This window comes from Pezoporus flaviventris, unplaced genomic scaffold (genome assembly GCF_033815535.1).
Source record: "Pezoporus flaviventris isolate CSIRO_AGI_PZ_B2104156 unplaced genomic scaffold, CSIRO_AGI_Pfla_v1 ptg000005l, whole genome shotgun sequence".
NCBI classification, from domain to species: Eukaryota; Metazoa; Chordata; class Aves; order Psittaciformes; family Psittacidae; genus Pezoporus; species Pezoporus flaviventris.
The window spans coordinates 19,363,800-19,382,791 of record NW_026892553.1 but is presented as its reverse complement, the minus strand read 5'-3'; the positions used below and the strand labels follow the sequence as shown (position 1 = coordinate 19,382,791).

Sequence of the window (18,992 nt, the reverse complement as noted above, 5' to 3'; positions counted from 1 at the left end):
GCTGTGCACCCTCCTCTCCTCTCCTGAGGCTGCAAGCAGTGAGACCCCTCTGCATTTACACTGCGTTATTGGTGGTGCATGGCTGCACAAGCATCAGATGCCTGAAGAGCCTGGGGGCAGGATCTTGCCTCCCTGCTGCTGGCTGGGGAGGCGTGAGCACATAGAGGGGATATGGGTTGCCCAAAGTTGCATGGAGGTGATGCTGGGGCGTCAGCAACCAGCACCCCCAACAGCCCTTTTCATGCCCGGTTGTGTAGGTGGAGGTAACATGGGTAAGTGAGGACAGAGTCTGTGATGGCTTGTGCCCTTGGGTGCAGGGTGAGCACCTCGCTATGGTGTCACTGAAGCTGTTTAAAACTCATCTCTCCAAAGTGATGCCAAGCACCAAGACCCAAAGTCCCACTGTCTATTGAGGAGCATGAAAGCTGTGCCCACACTAGAGGTGCAGTGCCCATGGAGATGGTCCTTTCTCCAGCATCATCCAGCCTACCCAAGGAGAGACGTCACCCATTGGGAGCACAAGGGAAGGCCAGAAAGCAGCTCAACCTGCCAAGTGTATGCACTGCAAAATCACCCTTCCCGTGAAGGAAACAGAGGGTAAAAAAGCTTTCTTCCCCTTTTGAAAAACCACTGATTTTCTGGTGCTCCCCAGCCCCTGTTCAGCAGCTCTGTCCTTGTATTCATGGTCTCCATTTCTCTGACGGCAATTTGTCATGAAACTTTCATCCACAGCAGGGAAAAAAAACAACCACTGGGGCATAGTTTGGAGTGTTTCGAGGGCAAATATGAATATATGGAATAATATATCTCTCTGCTTCTGGTTGAGAGATAGGAAAAAAGCATGGAAGTGAACCAAAGAAAGTCTAAGCAACCTTCTTTTGTTGTGGGAGATGGCAGTGAACAAACCTACCCACTACGAAGAGGTTTTTCCAGGAAGTGTAGGTTGCTGCAGCCTGTATCCCTTGAGCAGCGGGTGCTCACGCAGCAGTTCTCATGCTACTTGCAAGCGGTGCATTTGAAGGAGCCCCAGCACCGCGCGTGGAGGATGAACGAACCCTACAGCCCTGCGACGCCCCGAGCCATGAGCAGCACCTCGCCCAGCACCATGAAAATGCTCATGGGCTTCCTCGCTCTATTTATTGTAGCGCAGACAATCGGGACCGTGCTCTTCTGTTTGTATCTTCACATGAAGATGGATAAGGTAAGTGGAGAAATAAGGTGGTCTGCGTTGGGTTGCTAACGCGATTTGCCTTCCGCTGCGGTGAGGTGTGCTCACCCAAAGGATGAGCATGGTAGAAGATGATGCCGGACACTGGATGGATGCAGGAGTGGCATTTATTGCACCCATGTTCTCATTTCTGTTTTAATTTGCCACTAAGATGTATGTAAGGAAGAAACCTGTTCCCTTTGTTAACAGAACAAGAATGGATCGATGAAGAAGATCCATTAATAGCAAACCATGGCCAGTCCAGGAAAAGAAGAGTGTGGCTTAAACACACAAGTGGCTATTTTAGGTTCATTGGTGGATTTTCTGGTGACGCTCATCATGAGGATTGGGGGGGTCCAGAAATGCAGCTTTTTTTAGTGTTTGTATGTGTGAATTTGACCAACATCCCACTTTAGATGCTGTTTTTCTGGTTAGAGAAAAGAAGTGGACCTTAGTGCTTGGCCTTTTAGTGAAGAGACACGGTATTGGTGACTATGTCTTCTACTTGGGACAGTATTTACCAGAGAATTAAAAGCTAAAAAGCTGGGTTTGATATTGCCATGACTGCACGATGCTTAAAGTCACCAATCATCTGAAGCTACTTTCCTCCAAACCAGAAACCAGCTTAAGAAATGGACTGTGTCTAAACCCAAGAACGAGTTCTCTGTAGCAGATACAGTGATCAGATCATCATTAGTGTTTTTTAAACACACTGTCTCAACTTAAATTGACATTTAAGTGGGTGACTTCTGATCTTCAAGGGCAGGAAGCAACCCTGAACTAGAGAGGCTGAAAAGACAGGGCGGTGGAAGGAGACTTTACTGCATGGAGTTTGCAGCCTGGGGTGAAGGGATGAGTAGAGGGTCCCCAGAGGTAGCTGAGATGCAGATCGATCGATCTATCATCTATCTATCTATCTATATCTATCTATCTATCTATCTATCTATCTATCTATCTATCTATCTATCTATCTATCTATCTATCTATCTATCATCTATCATCTATCTCTCTCTCTCTCTCTGGCTCTTTTTATTCTGAAGCTCTTGGCAGAATTCAGCCCCAACCCACAGGTTCTTTTGGTCCCTGGCTGCTCTTTTAGTCAATAAGCAATCTGAAACAATGGGATGATGCCCTGCATGGGCAGGGCAGTGTGGAGTTGAGGGAGAATCCCAGCTGGATCCGAGCTGGGATGGACCGAGCCAGTTGCTGAGATTTCTGTGCCTGTCAATGCAGGCAGGTGGAATTTTGCCACTTGCCTTTTGGAAAAAGCACAGTGGGAAACTGAAATTCATGATCAAGGTGATAGAAAACACAAAGGGATCCTGAGTAATCCTCCTCTTAGCCAGTGGTACCAACCAGGGTCAGCAATTCCCAGGGGATGCAGGTGCGGATGCCGCACCGGGCGGCTGGTGGGAGTACTTGGTACCCACAGTCTGTCTGCCCGGCTCATCCCAATGCTGAACAACTGACCCTGAGCTTTCCAGGCTGTGATATATCCCTGGCAGGAATACAGCCATTGCAGGTTTCCCACTTACACCCCATTCACCCTCTCTTTTCTCCCGCATCGGCAGATGGAAGAGGTGTTGGACCTGAATGAGGATTACATCTTCCTGAGGAAAGTACAGAAGTGTCAGACAGCAGAAGGCCAGAAATCAACCATATTGGACTGTGAAAAGATTCTAAAGGCCTTCCAGGACCTCCAGTGCAAGGTATGCTGCTGTTAGATATATAAAGACCACACTGAAGATGGAGGAGGGCTCCAGGCACACAGCCAGCTTCACCCCATGGGTGCCCTTTGCCCTGGGGCTGCACAGCACATGCCCCTCTTTACACTGGGTTAGTTTTACACTGGGTTAGTTTTACATTCTATTTTTATACTCTATTGATAGAATTGAATATTCTCCTCCAGTTCTGCCTCAAAATGGTTTTGGTCAGCACACATCCAGCTGCAGGTGGGATCCCTGCGGAGCGATGCTCAGAGCTTGTGGTTGGAGGGATGGAGCTGCAGCCACCCTGGTTCTGCACTCTCATCCTGGTCTGATAAAGGTTCTTTTCCTGATGCGTGGCACCTTGCCCCGATCCTGTGGGGATGCTTGTGGCCACGCAGGTGTCCATGAGGGTACAAGGCTTGGGCCAGGCAGCACAGCTCCCATCAGACAGTGAGGAGGAGAAGGATGTACAAATGCCACTCCATGGGCTCAGGGATGGTACCTCCAGCCAGTGCAGAGGCTCCTCATATTTGGGTGTCAATGCCCAATGACACCAAACACCTCAGGTCTGCGTTGGTACCCATCTGACAACAGAAAACTGTCTAAGATGAGCCCTGCTCAGGAGTCCTGAAAACCCCCTCATGTAGGGGCAGGGATGTGCCCAGCTTGCTCTCCAGCATGGTTTTAAATGAAAAGGAGATGGTTTTTTGTTTGTTTCTCAAATAAGCCTTTCCCATCCCATCATTTTAACTGAACTAACAAAGATCATAAACCCTACAATCCGCCTCTGCCAACAGCCAGTCCATGGCCATATGTGATGCTGGGGATGGTACTGGAGAGGGGACTCAGTGTTACCCTCTGCACAGAGCTGGCAGGGCCATTGGGGCCAAAAAGCACCAACCCAAGAAGTGGCGAGAGCATCCTTTATACAAAAGCTTTCAAAATGAGGGATTTGTACATCCCTAAAACCCACCCATGTATTTTTGCTGTCGTTACAGGACAGGGGAGCCAACAAGGAGCAGCCCAAATTTGAAATGCAGAGAGGTGAGTTCCCTGGTGCTGTCAGTGCACCCGTGCCTTGGAAGGGGCAGGAGGAGTAGCTTGGCCTGGGAAGGGCTTTCCTTCACCCTGCCCAGCACCAGGGCATGGCACAGAGGCAGGGGATGGGGTTGGGGTTTGGGGCATCCCTATGGGGGTACCACTGTACATGGAATGGGGCTGGCAGAGGGGGGGGCACTGGCTGTGGCTGTGACACCAGGGCAGGTGGCTCTGGGTGCTAAGGTGCTTACATCAATGGAATTGAATCCACAATTAAATCTGTGGCCTTGTTGCATTCCAGGCCACGAGCACGAGCATCCCCATTTGATGCACAAGAACGAGACCCCTGTGGCAGGTAAGGGAGAACGCATCCTCTTCCACGGGGGCCCAGTCTCCTCCATGGGCTTTATCCCCCAAAGGCTCCACCTTGAAGGCAACCGAGTGTCTTGGCTGAACAGAGGCCAGATCCTGCCTTGCTCCAAGCTGATGGGGGGGGGGGGGGGGACTTTAGAGACTGTATCTCTCAGATGGATTTGGCCCATAGACAAATAAAGGTGGAGCAGTCCCTGGGCTACTATGGAAACCAGTGGGTGCCAAGGCACCAATAACCCCGACCTTCCTGCATTGCAGTGGAGAAGAGGCAGCCAATTGCAGTCCACCTGGCAGGTCGGAATATCAGCAAGAGGGTCTCAGGTAAGACAGATCCACTTGGTACTGCCTTGCCTAGGGAGCCAGTGGGACACGGCAGCGTCCATTCCCTGGCCTGTGATAACTGCCCCATGGCTCTCTAAGGGCAGGGACAGGGACTGTATAACTCCAGCGTGAAAGCTGGAGCTGAATTCCCAGTGGTCACATCACCACCTGCACCTCTGCCACATGGGGTTCATGCATCCCATGCCCGCTGTCCTCAGTAGCCTTATATAAGCCTTCCTAGAAATATAGATATATATCCTATAGATCCTTCCTAGAAATGCACTGCAATGGCTTAACCTTTGCAGTGTTTTCTATGAGTGGAAAACCATTTCTCTTTGTATTTAAGGAAAATCTTTTAGACTCAGAACGCAGCAAAAATGCTTTTGTTCTCCTGGCCATGTCTTGCCTGGCGGCTGCTGCAGAAAGGCTCTAAGCATCTTCTCACCCGCAGTGGTCCTGGTAGCACTCTGTGACTTCATAGTCACAACATAGATAGGTCCAGGCAGATTCAAGCAATATGCACTTATTCACAGCCATGGCCACGTTAGGTTTGAGAGATGCATGTGAGTCCATTCGCATTTGTGCATCCCTTGGCACAGACCGTGGTTGCTCTCACATCTCCCATCCCCAGCACAACCTTAGCTGAGGGGCATCATCCGAGAGCGAGGATTATCCAAGTAAGAGCGTGCAAGTCATCCTGTGCCATGGATTTCACAGTCTGGGCACCTCTGCTTTAATTCTGGACTAACTGCCAGTAACCAGCAAGTGCTCTTTGCACCCCTGACGCAGCATTTCAGCCAGAGCTCAGCCTGCCTGTGCAAAGCTTCGTGTCAGATAAGATCAAAGAAGAGAGGAACTCGCTGCATTTTCAACCTCCCAGCTTGAGCCCTTGTTGAGCCTATAAAGCAGGTTGAAATTGCTGCCTGGAGCTTGGCGTTGGGCACATTGGAAACTTCCCCATGGGATGTGCAGGCATGGCCCATGGGCTGTGTGCATCCCCAGGACCTCTCGTGCCACCCTGGGACTGTGGAGCCCGTTATTCCCCTTGGAGCCAGGTTGCTCTCCCTCGCTGCTCTCATTGGTGTCTCTGTAGGCTGGGGAAGGTCCAAAGTACCTCCTGGAGGCTGTAGCTGAGCTCAACCCCTATGGCCATGGCTTCCTGGTCTCTGTATTGACCTATCTGTACTGACTCCAGGGGGAAGGCACGCTCCTGAGCTACTCTGATGACACTGATAGTGTCCCAAAAGCCATGGCAGGTCTCCATGGGCAGTGGAGGCAGCATCTGCCATGCAAGACCCTTCCACCTCCACACCCTGCTGGGGACCAGAACTGTGGGATGTTTGATTTGCTCTTCCTTTGCAAAGTGTCAGCACTCAGATGGGAGAAGCTGTGCGTCCTGGGATGGGAGCCTCTGAAGATGGGAGCTGCGGGCTGTTTTGGCAGTGCCACTGAAAGCCATGGAGATAGCAACCCCATAGGGCAGACACGAGGGTGTTTGGGTGGCAGTGGCAACTGTGTGCAATCCTCCACCCTCAGCGTTTCCACGTGGTTGGATGGAGGAAGCACAATGCTCCTCTGCTCACATCGTCGATCCAAGGGTGCCAATGCTAGTGACCAGAAACATGAGTTAAACTTGTCCTGGTCTCAGAGAAGGGGATGCTGCTCCCCTGGGCTGGGGATGGTGGTCTGGGGTAGGCAGGAGCCACCCCTGCACCCTGCAGCAGACACAGGCTGTGATGCCAAACATCTGTGGGGTGTCCCCCCCCAAAATCAGCCTGCCAAATGGATGTCTTTCTCCCAACTCATCTGCCATGCTTTCCCCCTACAGTGCTGGAGTGGGAGACGACGATGTACGGCCCTACGAGCAACAACTTGATAACCTACCAGGAGGGGAAACTGAAGGTGAAGGAAGCAGGACTCTACTACATCTATTCCCAAGTCAGCTTCTGCTCCAAGAAAGCAACTTTGGCACCATTCACCCTCTATATTTATTTGCATCTCCCCATGGAAGAGGACCGGCTCTTGCTGAGAGGACTAGACACACACGTAACCTCCACGTCGACCTGCGAGCTCCAGTCCATCCGGGAGGGAGGTGTCTTCAAGCTCCGGGAAGGTGACATGGTCTTTGTCAACGTGACAGACTCAACACAAGTGAACTACCGCCAGGGCATCACCTACTTCGGCATCTTCAAGCTGTAGTGAGGAGGGGACCGCCCTGAGCTGGTCCTGAGCTTTCCCTGTTTCCCCTATTTATGTCCCTCTGCCTCTTTGGTTTCCTTGTTTCTTAATTTGTATATTTTGTTATTTATTAATGAGGACCAAGGGGCCCTGAGAACACAAATGGAACAAAGTCTGAAGCTGTTGTTGTTTGCACCTCGCTTATTCTTTCATTGCCACCTGGGTCCACCACTGCAAAGGTGGATTGTCCCCGTTGTGTCACAAACCAAACTCCATCATCAACGTATCTTTCCTAACAACGTAGGCCCCTCCATCCTTCATACCTATCTCATCTCCTGTACCAATCTGCTTGCAAAACAGCAGCGGAAAAAGATGAAAAGGCTTAGGAAGGTCTCTTCTAAGGGAATCAGTCAGCCGAGCGCTGGCCTTACGCGCTGGCTGGTGGTGATGCATCCTTGCCACCCTAACTGCCTGCTTTGTCTTGAGAAAGCCCTTTTTCCGCTTGTGCCTGTCTATGAAACTCACCCAGCCTTCTCATGCAGGGTGACACAGCCTTGGCCAGGTACATGAGGGACGACTGGTGGCTGATTTCAAGCTAGAGTGTGAGTAAGGGACCAGCCGTGCTCTGCTCTCATGACCCGAATCCACTCACCAGCCTGTCCTCCTCCCACCTCTGCAAGTAGAAGGCATCTTGGCCACCATCATCAGATTTGGACCTGCCTCCTCTCGTGCGGCTCCACCTATTCTAAGAGGAGGATCAAGAAAGCAGGGGGGTGGCAGGACCATCTGTGTCTTCCCAAGCCCTCCAAGGTGCTTGTGCACTTCCAAGAGCATCTTCTGTCTGTCCTCAGGGAGGACGTGCCCACAGCATCACTTTACCTGGAGCTCTAAGAGAGCAGGACTGTGCACACAGGCAGGAGTCCCTCTTGGGCAGGGGGTACACTGCACACTAGGGTCTCCCTGACCCTCTCCTCCAGCCTGGCCTGAAGGGAAGGTGAGCTGAGCAACAGCAGGGCCCAAGGTTGTTGATGTGGTATTCTTCAAAGGCATCTGAAGGTGGCAAAGGTGGCAAGCCTGGAGCATTTGGTTGTACAGGTCACACTGGTCAGAGTGCAAAGTTTTGGGAATACTGCTGGAATCCAACCGGTTTGGAAGTGGAAGAGCTTTCAGATGTGGCCAGTGCTTAGGATTTGCTTGGCTGGAGGCTGCAGGTCTGATCCTAACACGGTGGTGGGATGGTCTGCACAGGCCATTGCACTGCTGGATGCCAGTTTCCAAGCAGGGTCTCTTACCGGGTGCCTTGGTACCAGCCTTACCTTGGCACTCCTTGCTTGGTGACAGCCCTTTCCCCTCGTTGGGGCAGGGTTCCCATTGACAGGGTCTTTTAGGAGGCCAAATCCATTGTGTGCACCCCTGCTTGGAGGCAAGGGAGACTACTCCCCCCAGTTCAGTTTGGGTTGGGGGCACTCATGCTATGGAGCAGTACTGGGGTAGTCAATGGGAGCAGCCCACCATGAATGGGCACCTCCAGGGCATCCCCAGCTCCTGCAGTGCTTTGGGCTGTGCAGATTAAGCTGTTGGGGGTTATTTTCCTGTTTTTTCATGTTGATGATAATTTGCAGCCCAGCTCCATTGCTTGGAGGATGCTGACGCTGCTTGTGTTGGATTTGGGTCGTGCAAAGGGGCCCTTCGGGAGCTGGCATAAGAGAGGGACCAAAGGGACCCTGTATGCATTAGGAAAGCAGGATGCTCTCTGGTTAAAGCCTGGATCTGGCTTCATGGGGACATGGGAGTGGAGATGCTCCCTCCAAGATGAGCCTGGGGGATGCCTTCTCCTTATTCTCATGCTCAGCACCACCTCTGGGGCACCCAGGGCTGGAGGTGCCTTGCTCTGCCTCTTCCTTGAAGTCCCCAAAGCACCACTTGAGTCTCCCTTGCAGACTTCAGTGGTTTCTGCACCATGTGCTCAAGTGTTTTGTTTGCACTTGTTCTTTTTCCTGCTCTAAGTGCTGTGTTTGGGAAGGGAAAGCAAGATCCAGCGCTTGAGCCTCCTGCTTCGGCTGAGAGCACGGCACGTCTCTACCAAAGAGTTAAAAGGAGAGGAGGTCTTGTCCAAGCGGTAGACCAAAGGAAATCCTGTCACCACACCTAAATGCCAGGAAAAACACACACACCAACTAAAGAGAATAAAACCAGATCTCAAACAGGCAGGAAGTCACTTATCTACAGCATCCTGCTGGTGCCGCGGGGAGCGGCTGCTTTTCCATACAGCATCCTTGGTAGCACAGTGCAAGCAGGGCTTGAGGGATGGAAACGCATCTCCTTCCTCTGCTGCAGGGTGATGGTGGGAGTAATGCACCCAGTGCTAGCAGCATCATTTGCACCAGTATCCGCCCCAACAGGTGATGCAACCATGGGCGCTTTGAGCATATCGGGGATGCCCAGAGCATAGTGGTGGAAACGAAGGAAGCAGCCCCGAGAGCCAGGAAGTGATTTTTTGTCCTTCTTTATTTGTTGAAAATGTCAATTAAAAAACTGTTCAAAATAAAAACATGTTAGAAAAGTTGAACTTGCATAAGTAGTTACAGTAAATAAACCTACATGACAGAGAGAAACTGGAAGGCAGCGGACACAACATCCATCTAAAGACAGACTCACTGGAACCTATTTACAAAGCGCTGTAAACAAAGTAAATATGGAAACATTGCTGTCCATCCGGCATGGCTTCTTTTCCTTTTTAGTTAAGTTTCTTGTCTTGGTTTTTTTTGGCTTCTAGCTCTTGACAAAACGCTTGATCCAAACAGTCCCAGTGTGCCCTCCACCACGTTACACCTCACACACATGCATATGTACACAGCACAGGTTTCAACTCAACCGGGGGGCAGCGAGGAACCATTTTTACCCTCTCCTTGGAGTGTGAATGGCCCTTGGTTTGCTTCATTCCATGAGCTGCACACCTAAACCTGGTCCCCATCCCACCTCTGGGCAAGCAGGAGGACAGGACAGTGCCAGGGGGTCTGGATATGGCATCCCGGAACAGCCACATCCCATGTGCAGCACCATGGGATATGATTAACCAGCACAGCAGGGCCTGACTGCCAACCAACCCAGTCCACGGTGTGCCTGGGTAGGGATGTGGAGAGCTGCCATCCAGAAGGGATGCTCTGGAGCAAAAAAGAACCTCTGTTCTGGCCTAAAAACAGCTTTAAGAGGGGTTCTTTTCCTGCTCCTTGTTTTGGAGCGTAGCTCTCCCCAAACACCATTTCTGGCTCAACTCTAACTGCAAGGAGGGAGCTGTAATTATTGCCTCTGTTATGTCCTTCATGACCAACGTAAGCCATGAACTCATGAGCTGTGGTGCGTCTGCACACCCTGGAACCATGCTGCCCAGTGATCCCAGTGATATACATAAGACTTATCATTAACAGAAGGTTACTTTTATAATGCTGCTAAGGAAGGAAGGAAAAGTTGTTCTAACTGAGGGCATAACACCAAATAGGGTGGACATAGCTGATACATATGCATGTTGTCTGTGTGCTGCGTTCGAGGAGCTGTGCAGGAATCTGAGGGGTGTCGCACATCCGTGCCCCAGGAGCATTCCAGCTCTTGTCAAAGCATAAATAACCTTCCTATCCCAAGGGAAAGTTCCTTTTCCCTAGCAGAAAGCCCCTTTGGGGCCATGGGGGGACAAGTGGCCATTGCCTACATTCCCAGCCTTTGGGATGGAGCGTCGGCGAGCCTAAGGTGAAGGGAGCAGGGGACCAGCACATTTGGGGGTGGTGTTGGTTGTCAAGCAGTGTCTATATTTCATACAGAGAAAAGCCTGTCCTGCGAGGGGAAGCACAGCAAGACTCTAAACTGATACGATACCTGGACACTCAATATGGAAACAAAGCAGGGCAGAAGGAGGTGTGGGTCATGCATCAGGGAAGGGATGGGGGGACAGAAGAGCAGTTACCTGTTGTGCTAATAATGAGCTGTCGGGAGGCAGCACTGCGCAACACACCTTTCCCATGCGCTCTGACAGGTGCTCCAGCTCTCACTTCCCCAAGGAATTCCAATGTCTTCATGAGAATTGCACATTTGAATCAGGATCAAGGCCACACGGGAACCACAGTATTGCTGGGCTCTAAGTTCGCTACAGTCAACTAATGGGGAACAAGAAGGTGGATGGGAAGAGCTTCCCCAGTTGTGATTATCTGAACAGAGGAGCACGGTGCTTTTTGGTTTCTGCTCAATGCCACCTCAATAATGTTTTCATTCAATAAATAGGTACCGGTGCTTTTGATAAGAATGAAAGCATTAAAAAGTGCTCAAGCTTCCTCTTAGGAAACTGCTGCCAAACCCTTTGTGAGCAGCAATCATTTAGCAGAGTTTGTATTTGCTCCCAGTAGCAGGTACGATGAGGTATTAGTTGCTGCAGATGAATTGTGAATCATGGACCGCTTGCTTACTGGTTTAGCTGTGATTGTTTCTGCTCTATTTCCTTACTGCGTGGAAGGAAAACTATGGAATATTTTTTTTCTCTAGGACTCTTTTTTTTGGTAACAAAATTCCCCAAACCAACAAAATAAGGAGCAAGAAGAGGCAAAGGATCCAGTTCCACTTCCCAAAATCACCTGAGGTCACACACCACTGCCAGCAGCTTCTCCCCTTGCTCAGGCGATCAGGGACGACTTGCGCCCCGTGTCCTCCCTGCCGCACTCATCCGTCTGCTTCAGCAGCCTCCTCACCAGCTTCTCCAAGTCCTTCCTGGATTTCAGCTCTTCCTCCAAACACTGTTTCATCCTCTTGTTCTCCTGCGAGGTGAGAAATAAAGGAAGGAAGATGCAGTCGATGCCCACATGCACTTCATGCAATGAGGCACTGCCTGGTGCCTCCAAGGTGATGAAGCATGAGGGACGTGTCATGTGTTGAGGATGAACAACACGGGTTACTTGTGGTCTGATCCACTCAAGCAGTCCCTTACTACCCTATGGACCTGCACAGAATGACTTTGAGCAGGCAGAAGCATCCTCCCGGAAACATGATTTTAGCCTAGGTTGGAGGACCCTGTTCCTCTGGGGTGCTCTCTCCCCACCTCCAGGCTTGGGGCTGGAGGGAGGAGGATGTATTTCCTCTCAGTCTACAAGAGCTGGTAAACACCAGACCCCTAGAAAACAAACACTCATAGAGCCCCAGCCTGGTTTGTGTTGGAAGGGATCTCAAAGCTCCTCCAGCTCCAACCCCTGCCACGGGCAGGGACCCCTTCCACTAGAGCAGCTTGCTCCAAGCCCCTGTGTCCAACCTGCCCTTGAACACTGCCAGGGATGGGGCAGTCACAGCTTCTCTGGGCACCCTGTGCCAGTGCCTCAGCACCCTCACAATAAAGAACTTCCTTAGATCTAACCTGAACCTCCCCTGTTTTAGTTTGAACCCATTACTCCAGTCAAGTTGAAAGAGCTTTTAGAATAGGGAGAAAGTTTTATGTTACCACAAGGACCAACTGCTCCTGCCCTCCTACTGCCTCAAACAATTGCATGCTGACCTGATTGAGGGAGCTGCAGGATCACACCAGCAGTGGGCAAGACTCTTCCTGGGCACCAACCAGTCCAAGACAACAACCCAGTATAGCCTGGGTGGCTTTTGCTCGGCTCCCAGCACGAACAATCCCCTTAAATTACCTGCTTTAGTTCTTTGACTTCATCTTTCAGTGCATAAACCGTGTCAACAAGGCTCCTGCAAAGAGAAATGCAAGGAAAGAGCTGGAGTGCAGCGAACCAGCAACACGCATGGGAGGTTTTGTGAGCGAGGTGCTGATGGGGATGGTGCTTCTGCTTTGCAAGCATCAAGCTGCTGCCACTGCTGCTGCCTATGAGGGGACTCTGGAAACACAGCTCATTTATAAGCCACTGGTCCAAAATTCAAGGCTCTCTTCTCAAACCTCGAGAAAAACACCTTGCTCTGCTCTCTTGAGGGTATCAACAAAGGTCTGTGGCTTTGGCTTCCTTGTTCATGCTACTGCAATAGATACCCATGAGTTTAGAACTGGAAATGCCCGAGTATCCGTTGTAAAACAGCCTTGAGCCCCTTGAGGTTATGCTGCAAAGAACCAAGCATGAAAGGAATGCACTGTCTGGGTGAGGAAAGGAGTGGATCAGCGCAGTCACCCAGCTGCTGAAGCTACATAGGAGAGCCCTCACAGATGGGGTGCCAGGCAGCAACCGAGGGGCAGCAGCACCCCACTATGGCAGTAGTTAAAAGAGCCACTTGTTTGGTTCTGTCCTGCATCCCGATCAACCAACTGGCTGTCAGAACCCAGTTCCCAGACTCCCAAGGGCTGCAGCCACGTCAGAGCAGCTGGAAGGCGGCTCTGCTCCTAAACAGGGCCAAAAGAGCAACTGGAATAGCCCGGTGGCTCCTGCCGGCACTATGGCAGCAGTCGGTGATACCAGCAGAGGCCAAAGGAGAGGGCCTGGGTTTTCCAAGTCTTCCCAAAAAGCAACAAGGGATCGGGAAGCAGGGAGCAGCAGCGCTTACTTTTCCTCCGTGACAGTCTGGCCGTTGCTTCGTGTTTCCTCTATGATGATTTTCTCTTCCTCAGGAAGAAGGACTTGGGGGATGGAGTCTTTACGGGAGCCTGTGTATGAGAGTTAATCATCGGGATGGAAAAGGGGGATGCGCCCCTGATGCCCTCCTTCTCCCTGCCCCTCTGCACGCTGGAGCTGCAGCAGCCTCCAGCCACCTGCCATGGTTAAACACAGGCTGATGGGTACCGCCAACCTGGAGCTAAAACAGCCATGGGGGAGTTTTCAAGAGTGCTCACTGCATCTAAAGCTGCATCATGACTTCTAAATGAGACCATTCGAGTAGGGTCAAGAGCTCTCAGAACCACGGCCCCTCTTTTCCACATTACAGTGATTTAATTTGCCATCTCACCAGCAATGATAAAATAGTTTTATTTCCAGAGCTGAAGCTGTTAGGTTCTTATGAAGCAACGTCAACAAGCAGCTGATTGAGAGATAATACTCATGCTTCCTTTCTAAAGCTCTATGCAACCCGAGATTACCATCAGGTTGTCAGTGCCGACAGCCACAGGACCTGACTAGGTTTGCTTAATTCCTTAGTGCTGGTGAAATAGCTGTGTCTCATCTGCCCTCCTACCTCCTTCATTCTCTGTGTTTAGAAGAAAAACAATGGCAACTAAACCACTAGGCAGATAAAGCTCCCTTATCTTGAATACCACAGTTTCCAAGCATGACTCTCAGTGCTGTATGATGCAACCCTCTGTTTTTTCCCAGAGGGGTTATCAGTGCTGTGGGCAGAGTAAGAGCTAAACAATGTGGTTGTGTGCCCACCTGAGCTGAGAGCTTGCTGGAAACCTGCCCCGGTGCAGTATGCCTCGATCACCTTCAGGATCTGAGCATCTTCTTCCAGCGCAGCGGTACCTGTCAAACATTGCAGACAGCAGCTATCACACAAAGTCATGTTCTCCGTGTTCATCTCCCCCAGCCTTTGCTCCCAGGTCCCTTAAGAGAAGCAGGTGCTGCTTCCTTGACTGACACTGCCCCTGGGACTTTGTCCTATTCCCCTTTGAGATCCTGCTGGAGTGAGGCCAGAGGAGGCCACGGAGATGCTGCGAGGGCTGGAGCAGCTCTGCTCTGGAGCCAGGCTGAGAGAGCTGGGCTGGGTCAGCCTGGAGAAGAGAAGGCTCCTGAAGGGGAGACCTGAGAGCAGCTCCAGTGCCTGAAGGGGCTGCAGGAAAGCTGGGGAGGGGCTTGGGACAAGGGATGTAGGGACAGGCCAAGGGGAATGGCTTTAACCTGCCCGAGGGCAGACTGAGATGAGCTCTTAGGCAGAAGCTCTTCCCTGTGAGGGTGCTGAGGCGCTGGCACAGGGTGCCCAGAGAAGCTGTGGCTGCCCCATCCCTGGCAGTGTTCAAGGGCAGGTTGGACACAGGGGCTTGGAGCAAGCTGCTCTAGTGGAAGGGGTCCCTGCCCGTGGCAGGGGTTGGAGCTGGATGACAGCTGCCAGGACACCCCTCTCTGCCAGTGGACACCCCTGCAGGGAAAGAGCCTTTTTGTGTTCCCATGGAGCCTGTTCCAGGACCCACTGGCATGGTAAGGGTTTGTCCCAGCTCTCAAGAGTCCCGTGATCTTCAATTTTGGTGCCTGTTGATGCACAGTTTTACAGCAGCTTTTATATACTTGGAAGTCGTTCCTTGGCTTTGTACCCAGAACAAGACCACCCCCAACCCAAGACCTTGTGCTAGGATGGCAGCATGTCTGGAGATCTGTTGGAGGCTTCCAGAAGCCTCCCATGCTCAGCAGCACACAGGCTTGCTTCCAACGTGGGCATCCCATTGTACCAAGGTCCCGTGGGGATCACTGAGTACAGAGAAGCCTCCAAGAAGAAAAGGAAATCACAACACTCACTTTTCCGGATAACAAACTCTTCATCTGATGGTTTTCTCTCTGTTTTCCTTTTTGGAAGAAACTTCTTCATTGTTTTGGGACTTTTGCTGGAATCCTATAGAGAAACAGACCCTCGTGTTTAACCAGATTAAGGGGCAGCTCTAACAGCAGAGCAGCACAGTTGAATGCAGCTACGTCCTCGATATGCACGACACTTGAGAGAGCTACAAAGCAGACAGTGACAAAGTTGAAGACAAGGATGCTTTCTGCCTTTTCCATGTGCTGGTTGTGGCCCACTGCTGCCTGCAACAGCAGTGGGGATTGCACCAGGACAAGCCCCATAGCCAAAGATTTCAAACGCATTCACAGCACTTTTAGTCTGCTCACGTTGGTGGTCTTTGTTAGAGAACCCTGTAAGGTCATTTATTTCCTTGGCTTGCTTTGATTTCCCATATAAAACAGCTGGCAAATACTATTGCTCCTAAATGCATTCATTTGAGAGTATAAATCCCACACACATACACAGAGAACAAACACGTACACATGATGTTAGTGTTTGCTGTCACTCCACAGGTAAGAAACACAAGCTTTTATCTATCTCCTTCACTGAGCTACAAGTCTTGCTGATTTGGAGAGAATTAGTGTATTAGTAGGTTACATGCAATACGGATTTTGAGCAGGAGGGGCTTGCCAGGAAGTTTAAGACCATAATACTAAATCCTTCTGGAAAGTTAACTCAAAATGTACTTGCCAGCCACTACTGACTCAAGATAACTCACTGATACAGCCAGGCAAGGGGAGGGTCATGCAAGCACGAGAAGCGTGAACAGGAACAAGCATTCTTTGCCACGACAAGCCAAAGAGAGATGTGTCTACCCTTACCTTTAAGATATAAGACATCCTCTACAATGAATATGCAAAGAAAGAGAAGATGAGTGTGAGAAATTGATGGTTTTATTGACCGGGTCCATTAAATCCACAATTCTAAAACACATTTCAATGTTAGTGATTAATGTGGCACACCCTCCGTACTGCTTTCAGAGCACTATCGACATGCAAAGGAGCACGGTGGCATGCAGAACTGAAAACATTATATGTGAAACGCATGGTAAGTGGGCATTAATACACTCTAAACACATAAAAATAGAGAACATGCCTCCTTGGTTAGTAGTAGGTTTCTGTAGGTGCTGGTTGTCTCAAACAGTGCTTATAATGCAGGACCCATTGGTACCAGGAATGCTGCAGCCACCCTGCTCGCCTGGCTCCATCCGAGCCCTGGGGTGCAGCTTAGGGCTCAATACCAGCCCTGTGGTCTTCAACCCAACCCAGCCAGGGTGATGGGATGCTCTGCCCACCCTGGTGCTCCCAGGACAGCATCTTCTCCAAGGGGACCTCCTCGGAGGGAACCTGCCATTGACAGCATCAGGCACCAGCATCTCCCTGCTCTGCTGGCAGGACAGGGAGCTCCTGGACACCCCACGGAGGCTCCCATCCCTGGGATGCTCAGCCCAGGGAGCCATGTGGCTCTCCTACAGGTCTGACCAGCCAAGTCCTGAGCCCTGATGTTACAAACCCTTCACCTAAGGCAAAGCAGGCCACTTCAGATAAAGAAAGAAAAGAGAGCAGAAGAAACCATCTGTAAACCTGGGTTTTTTCCCTTCTCAAACCTGAATCCTGACACAGGGCTTTACGCACAGCACCTGCTCTGTCATTTCAAATGGTTACTGGAAACAGAACAGGAAAAATGACCCAATTTCAATGGAAACAACACGAGTGCCGTGCAGTGCACAAGCAGGCTCTGGGGTTTCCTGAGCACAGCGAGGTACAAGGAAATGCACAAGACTCTGCCAGCCCGTCCTACACTACAGCTGAAGTCACACTGGATGTCTGAACATCTTATCCAAACTCCCCCACTCACTTCCATGCAAATAACCTTTGCAACTTTCATTATCCTTCATTACAGGAAGCACGGAGCTCATTTTGTGCCCCATTTTAAATCAAAAGCAGAGAAGTGAAATAGGAGTGATTAGTGATTGAGCACCCGGAGGGAGGGATGAGGAAGATGGAGATCTGCTTGGGCCAACAGTTAAGCTTATCTCCCATCACAGGCTCGTGTTCTCCTTTGAGAGTATGGACTGATCCTACTCCGCCTCTGGTGGACCCATCGGCCTTTGGGTTCCCACCAACGTGGCCAGCACAGCCTGTTCCTAAGCAAACCACACAATGGGTCCTTTGATACCTTGCACGCCACCATGCAGCCTGCAGCAGCATCCCATTCTGTCTCTGTGGGGCATAAACCTCGTGCCTAGTTGTGACACTAAGAGTTTAACTCCTGCTCTGCATGAGGGGACAACTGAGAAACTGCAAAGCACCGTGGTGTTAGTGATATCACTCAATAGGGTGACATGGTTTGGTCTGCCTTAGAAATAAGTATCAGCCTTTCACTTTCACACCGGAAAAGTTTCTCTTCTTCTTTGCCTTTCTAGCCTATTTTAATTCACCATGCAAGCAAGCACCAGTTTAGCTTATGTTATGGATCCGGACCATGCAAAGATCAAGGGTCATTTCCAGTCTGCCTGGTTGAACAACTAAATTCCCACAGTGAAATGAGCTCTTTTACACCTTCTAAGAAATCAAAGTAACCCAATGCCATGAGGCTACCTGAAATCTCTACCTGGAGCAGCAAACCCACAGCCCCCTCGGCTGCTGGCTCTCCATCCCTGACTCCTGGGCCCCCATCCCCCTGGGAGCCCAGGCAGTGATGCTCCCGGTGCTGCTGTACCCAGAAGAGCAGCTGACTCAGAACCAGAGTGCTCATTCAGGAAGGGGAACGTCACCCAAGCTGCTGGTGAGTAATCCCACAAGTTTACCGTGAGGCAGGGAAGGAGAGCGTTGCAGTTGCAGCAGGGGGGTGAGAAGCAGAGCTGGGTTGTATTTTGGGGTTCCCCACGCCACCTCCTAGCTCCCAGGCTTGAGGTTTCTGTGGAGGAAGCGTTCCTTGGGGCTGCTGCCTCCCATGCAGGCTATGGGTGTGTAAAACACTGAGGTGGGTGGCGAAGGAGTGCTGCAGGAGCCCTCCCTGCTCCATCCACCAAAACACAGGGTGGGAGACATGAAAAACATCAACAGGCTTTTCTCCTCCTCCTCCTCCTGGTGCAGCATCGCTTCTCCATCCTGCAGCACCAGCAAGGCTGGAGCTGGAGCACATCCCAGCAGGGAACCCATGGCTCAGACTAAGGCAGGACGAGGAGAGGATGCAGCTCCACCACCCACCATGGCACTGCCAAAGGAGTCAATGGGACACACACTGCGGGACCTGCAAGCACACGTGCTCACGCTTCACGTGCAGCACAAAGCCAGCCACAGCGACAAACGCCCATCACAGGGCTGGGGCAAAGCTTGGCAGAGCCATTGCTCTCAGCATCCCATCAACCTGAGCTGCTGTGCCCCTGCTATGGGATGAGAAACCTGGACACGAGCAGCAGGGATGCTCTGCAGGCACACGGGGTGGTTACCTCTTTGTAACTCAGCGCTGCCGAGGGTCTAAGTGGAGGAGCAGGACGGAGGCAGCTCAAGCTCCAGGGCTTGAGGATTTTGGGGGGTTCCAGAGGCCCACGGGTCTGTCCGGCTGAACTAAATGCCTGGGAAAAGAGATGGGAAGCAGATGAAGGCTGTTAGCCACCGAGCAATGCAGGGGTGGACAAGAGTTCAGTGGGCAGGATACACGTAGAATGGTACACGCACGACCCAGTTACAAACAGAACTGCAGCATGT

At 51.2% G+C, this 18,992-nt stretch overlaps 2 protein-coding genes and 1 long non-coding RNA gene across 8 annotated transcripts in view; 1 reads left to right on the top strand and 2 right to left on the bottom strand.

The window, feature by feature from the left end:
• LOC133265562 (uncharacterized) overlaps positions 1-18,992 on the bottom strand; it is a 377,264-nt gene that overhangs the window by 90,309 nt on the left and 267,963 nt on the right. The window lies entirely within an intron of this gene.
• CD40LG (CD40 ligand) lies at positions 760-7,021 on the top strand. Its single transcript, XM_061446189.1, has 6 exons — positions 760-1,201; positions 2,779-2,916; positions 3,915-3,960; positions 4,256-4,309; positions 4,585-4,647; positions 6,476-7,021. The coding sequence occupies exons 1-6, from the start codon at positions 842-844 to the stop codon at positions 6,844-6,846; spliced, it is 1,032 nt and encodes a 343-aa protein (XP_061302173.1). The 5' UTR covers positions 760-841; the 3' UTR covers positions 6,847-7,021.
• ARHGEF6 (Rac/Cdc42 guanine nucleotide exchange factor 6) overlaps positions 9,304-18,992 on the bottom strand; it is a 38,747-nt gene continuing 29,058 nt past the window's right edge. For 5 of the 6 annotated variants that reach the window (XM_061446200.1, XM_061446198.1, XM_061446202.1 and 2 more), the window contains 7 exons: positions 18,734-18,859; positions 16,101-16,121; positions 15,240-15,333; positions 14,163-14,252; positions 13,345-13,444; positions 12,489-12,543; positions 9,304-11,624 (listed from right to left, as the gene is read on the bottom strand). In XM_061446200.1, the coding sequence (XP_061302184.1) occupies positions 11,484-11,624; positions 12,489-12,543; positions 13,345-13,444; positions 14,163-14,252; positions 15,240-15,333; positions 16,101-16,121; positions 18,734-18,859 (627 nt within the window). In that variant the 3' untranslated portion in view covers positions 9,304-11,483. The remainder of the gene's footprint in view (positions 11,625-12,488; positions 12,544-13,344; positions 13,445-14,162; positions 14,253-15,239; positions 15,334-16,100; positions 16,122-18,733; positions 18,860-18,992) is intronic. The other variant, XM_061446199.1, reaches the window with a different exon arrangement.

Coding starts and splice junctions, on each gene's coding strand:
- CD40LG (XM_061446189.1), top strand. CDS start 842: ATGGAAGTGAACCAAAGAAAGTCTAAGCAACCTTCTTTTGTTGTGGGA. Junction 4,310..4,584: donor GAACGAGACCCCTGTGGCAG/GTAAGGGAGAAC, acceptor CCTGCATTGCAG/TGGAGAAGAGGCAGCCAATT. Junction 4,648..6,475: donor TATCAGCAAGAGGGTCTCAG/GTAAGACAGATC, acceptor TTCCCCCTACAG/TGCTGGAGTGGGAGACGACG.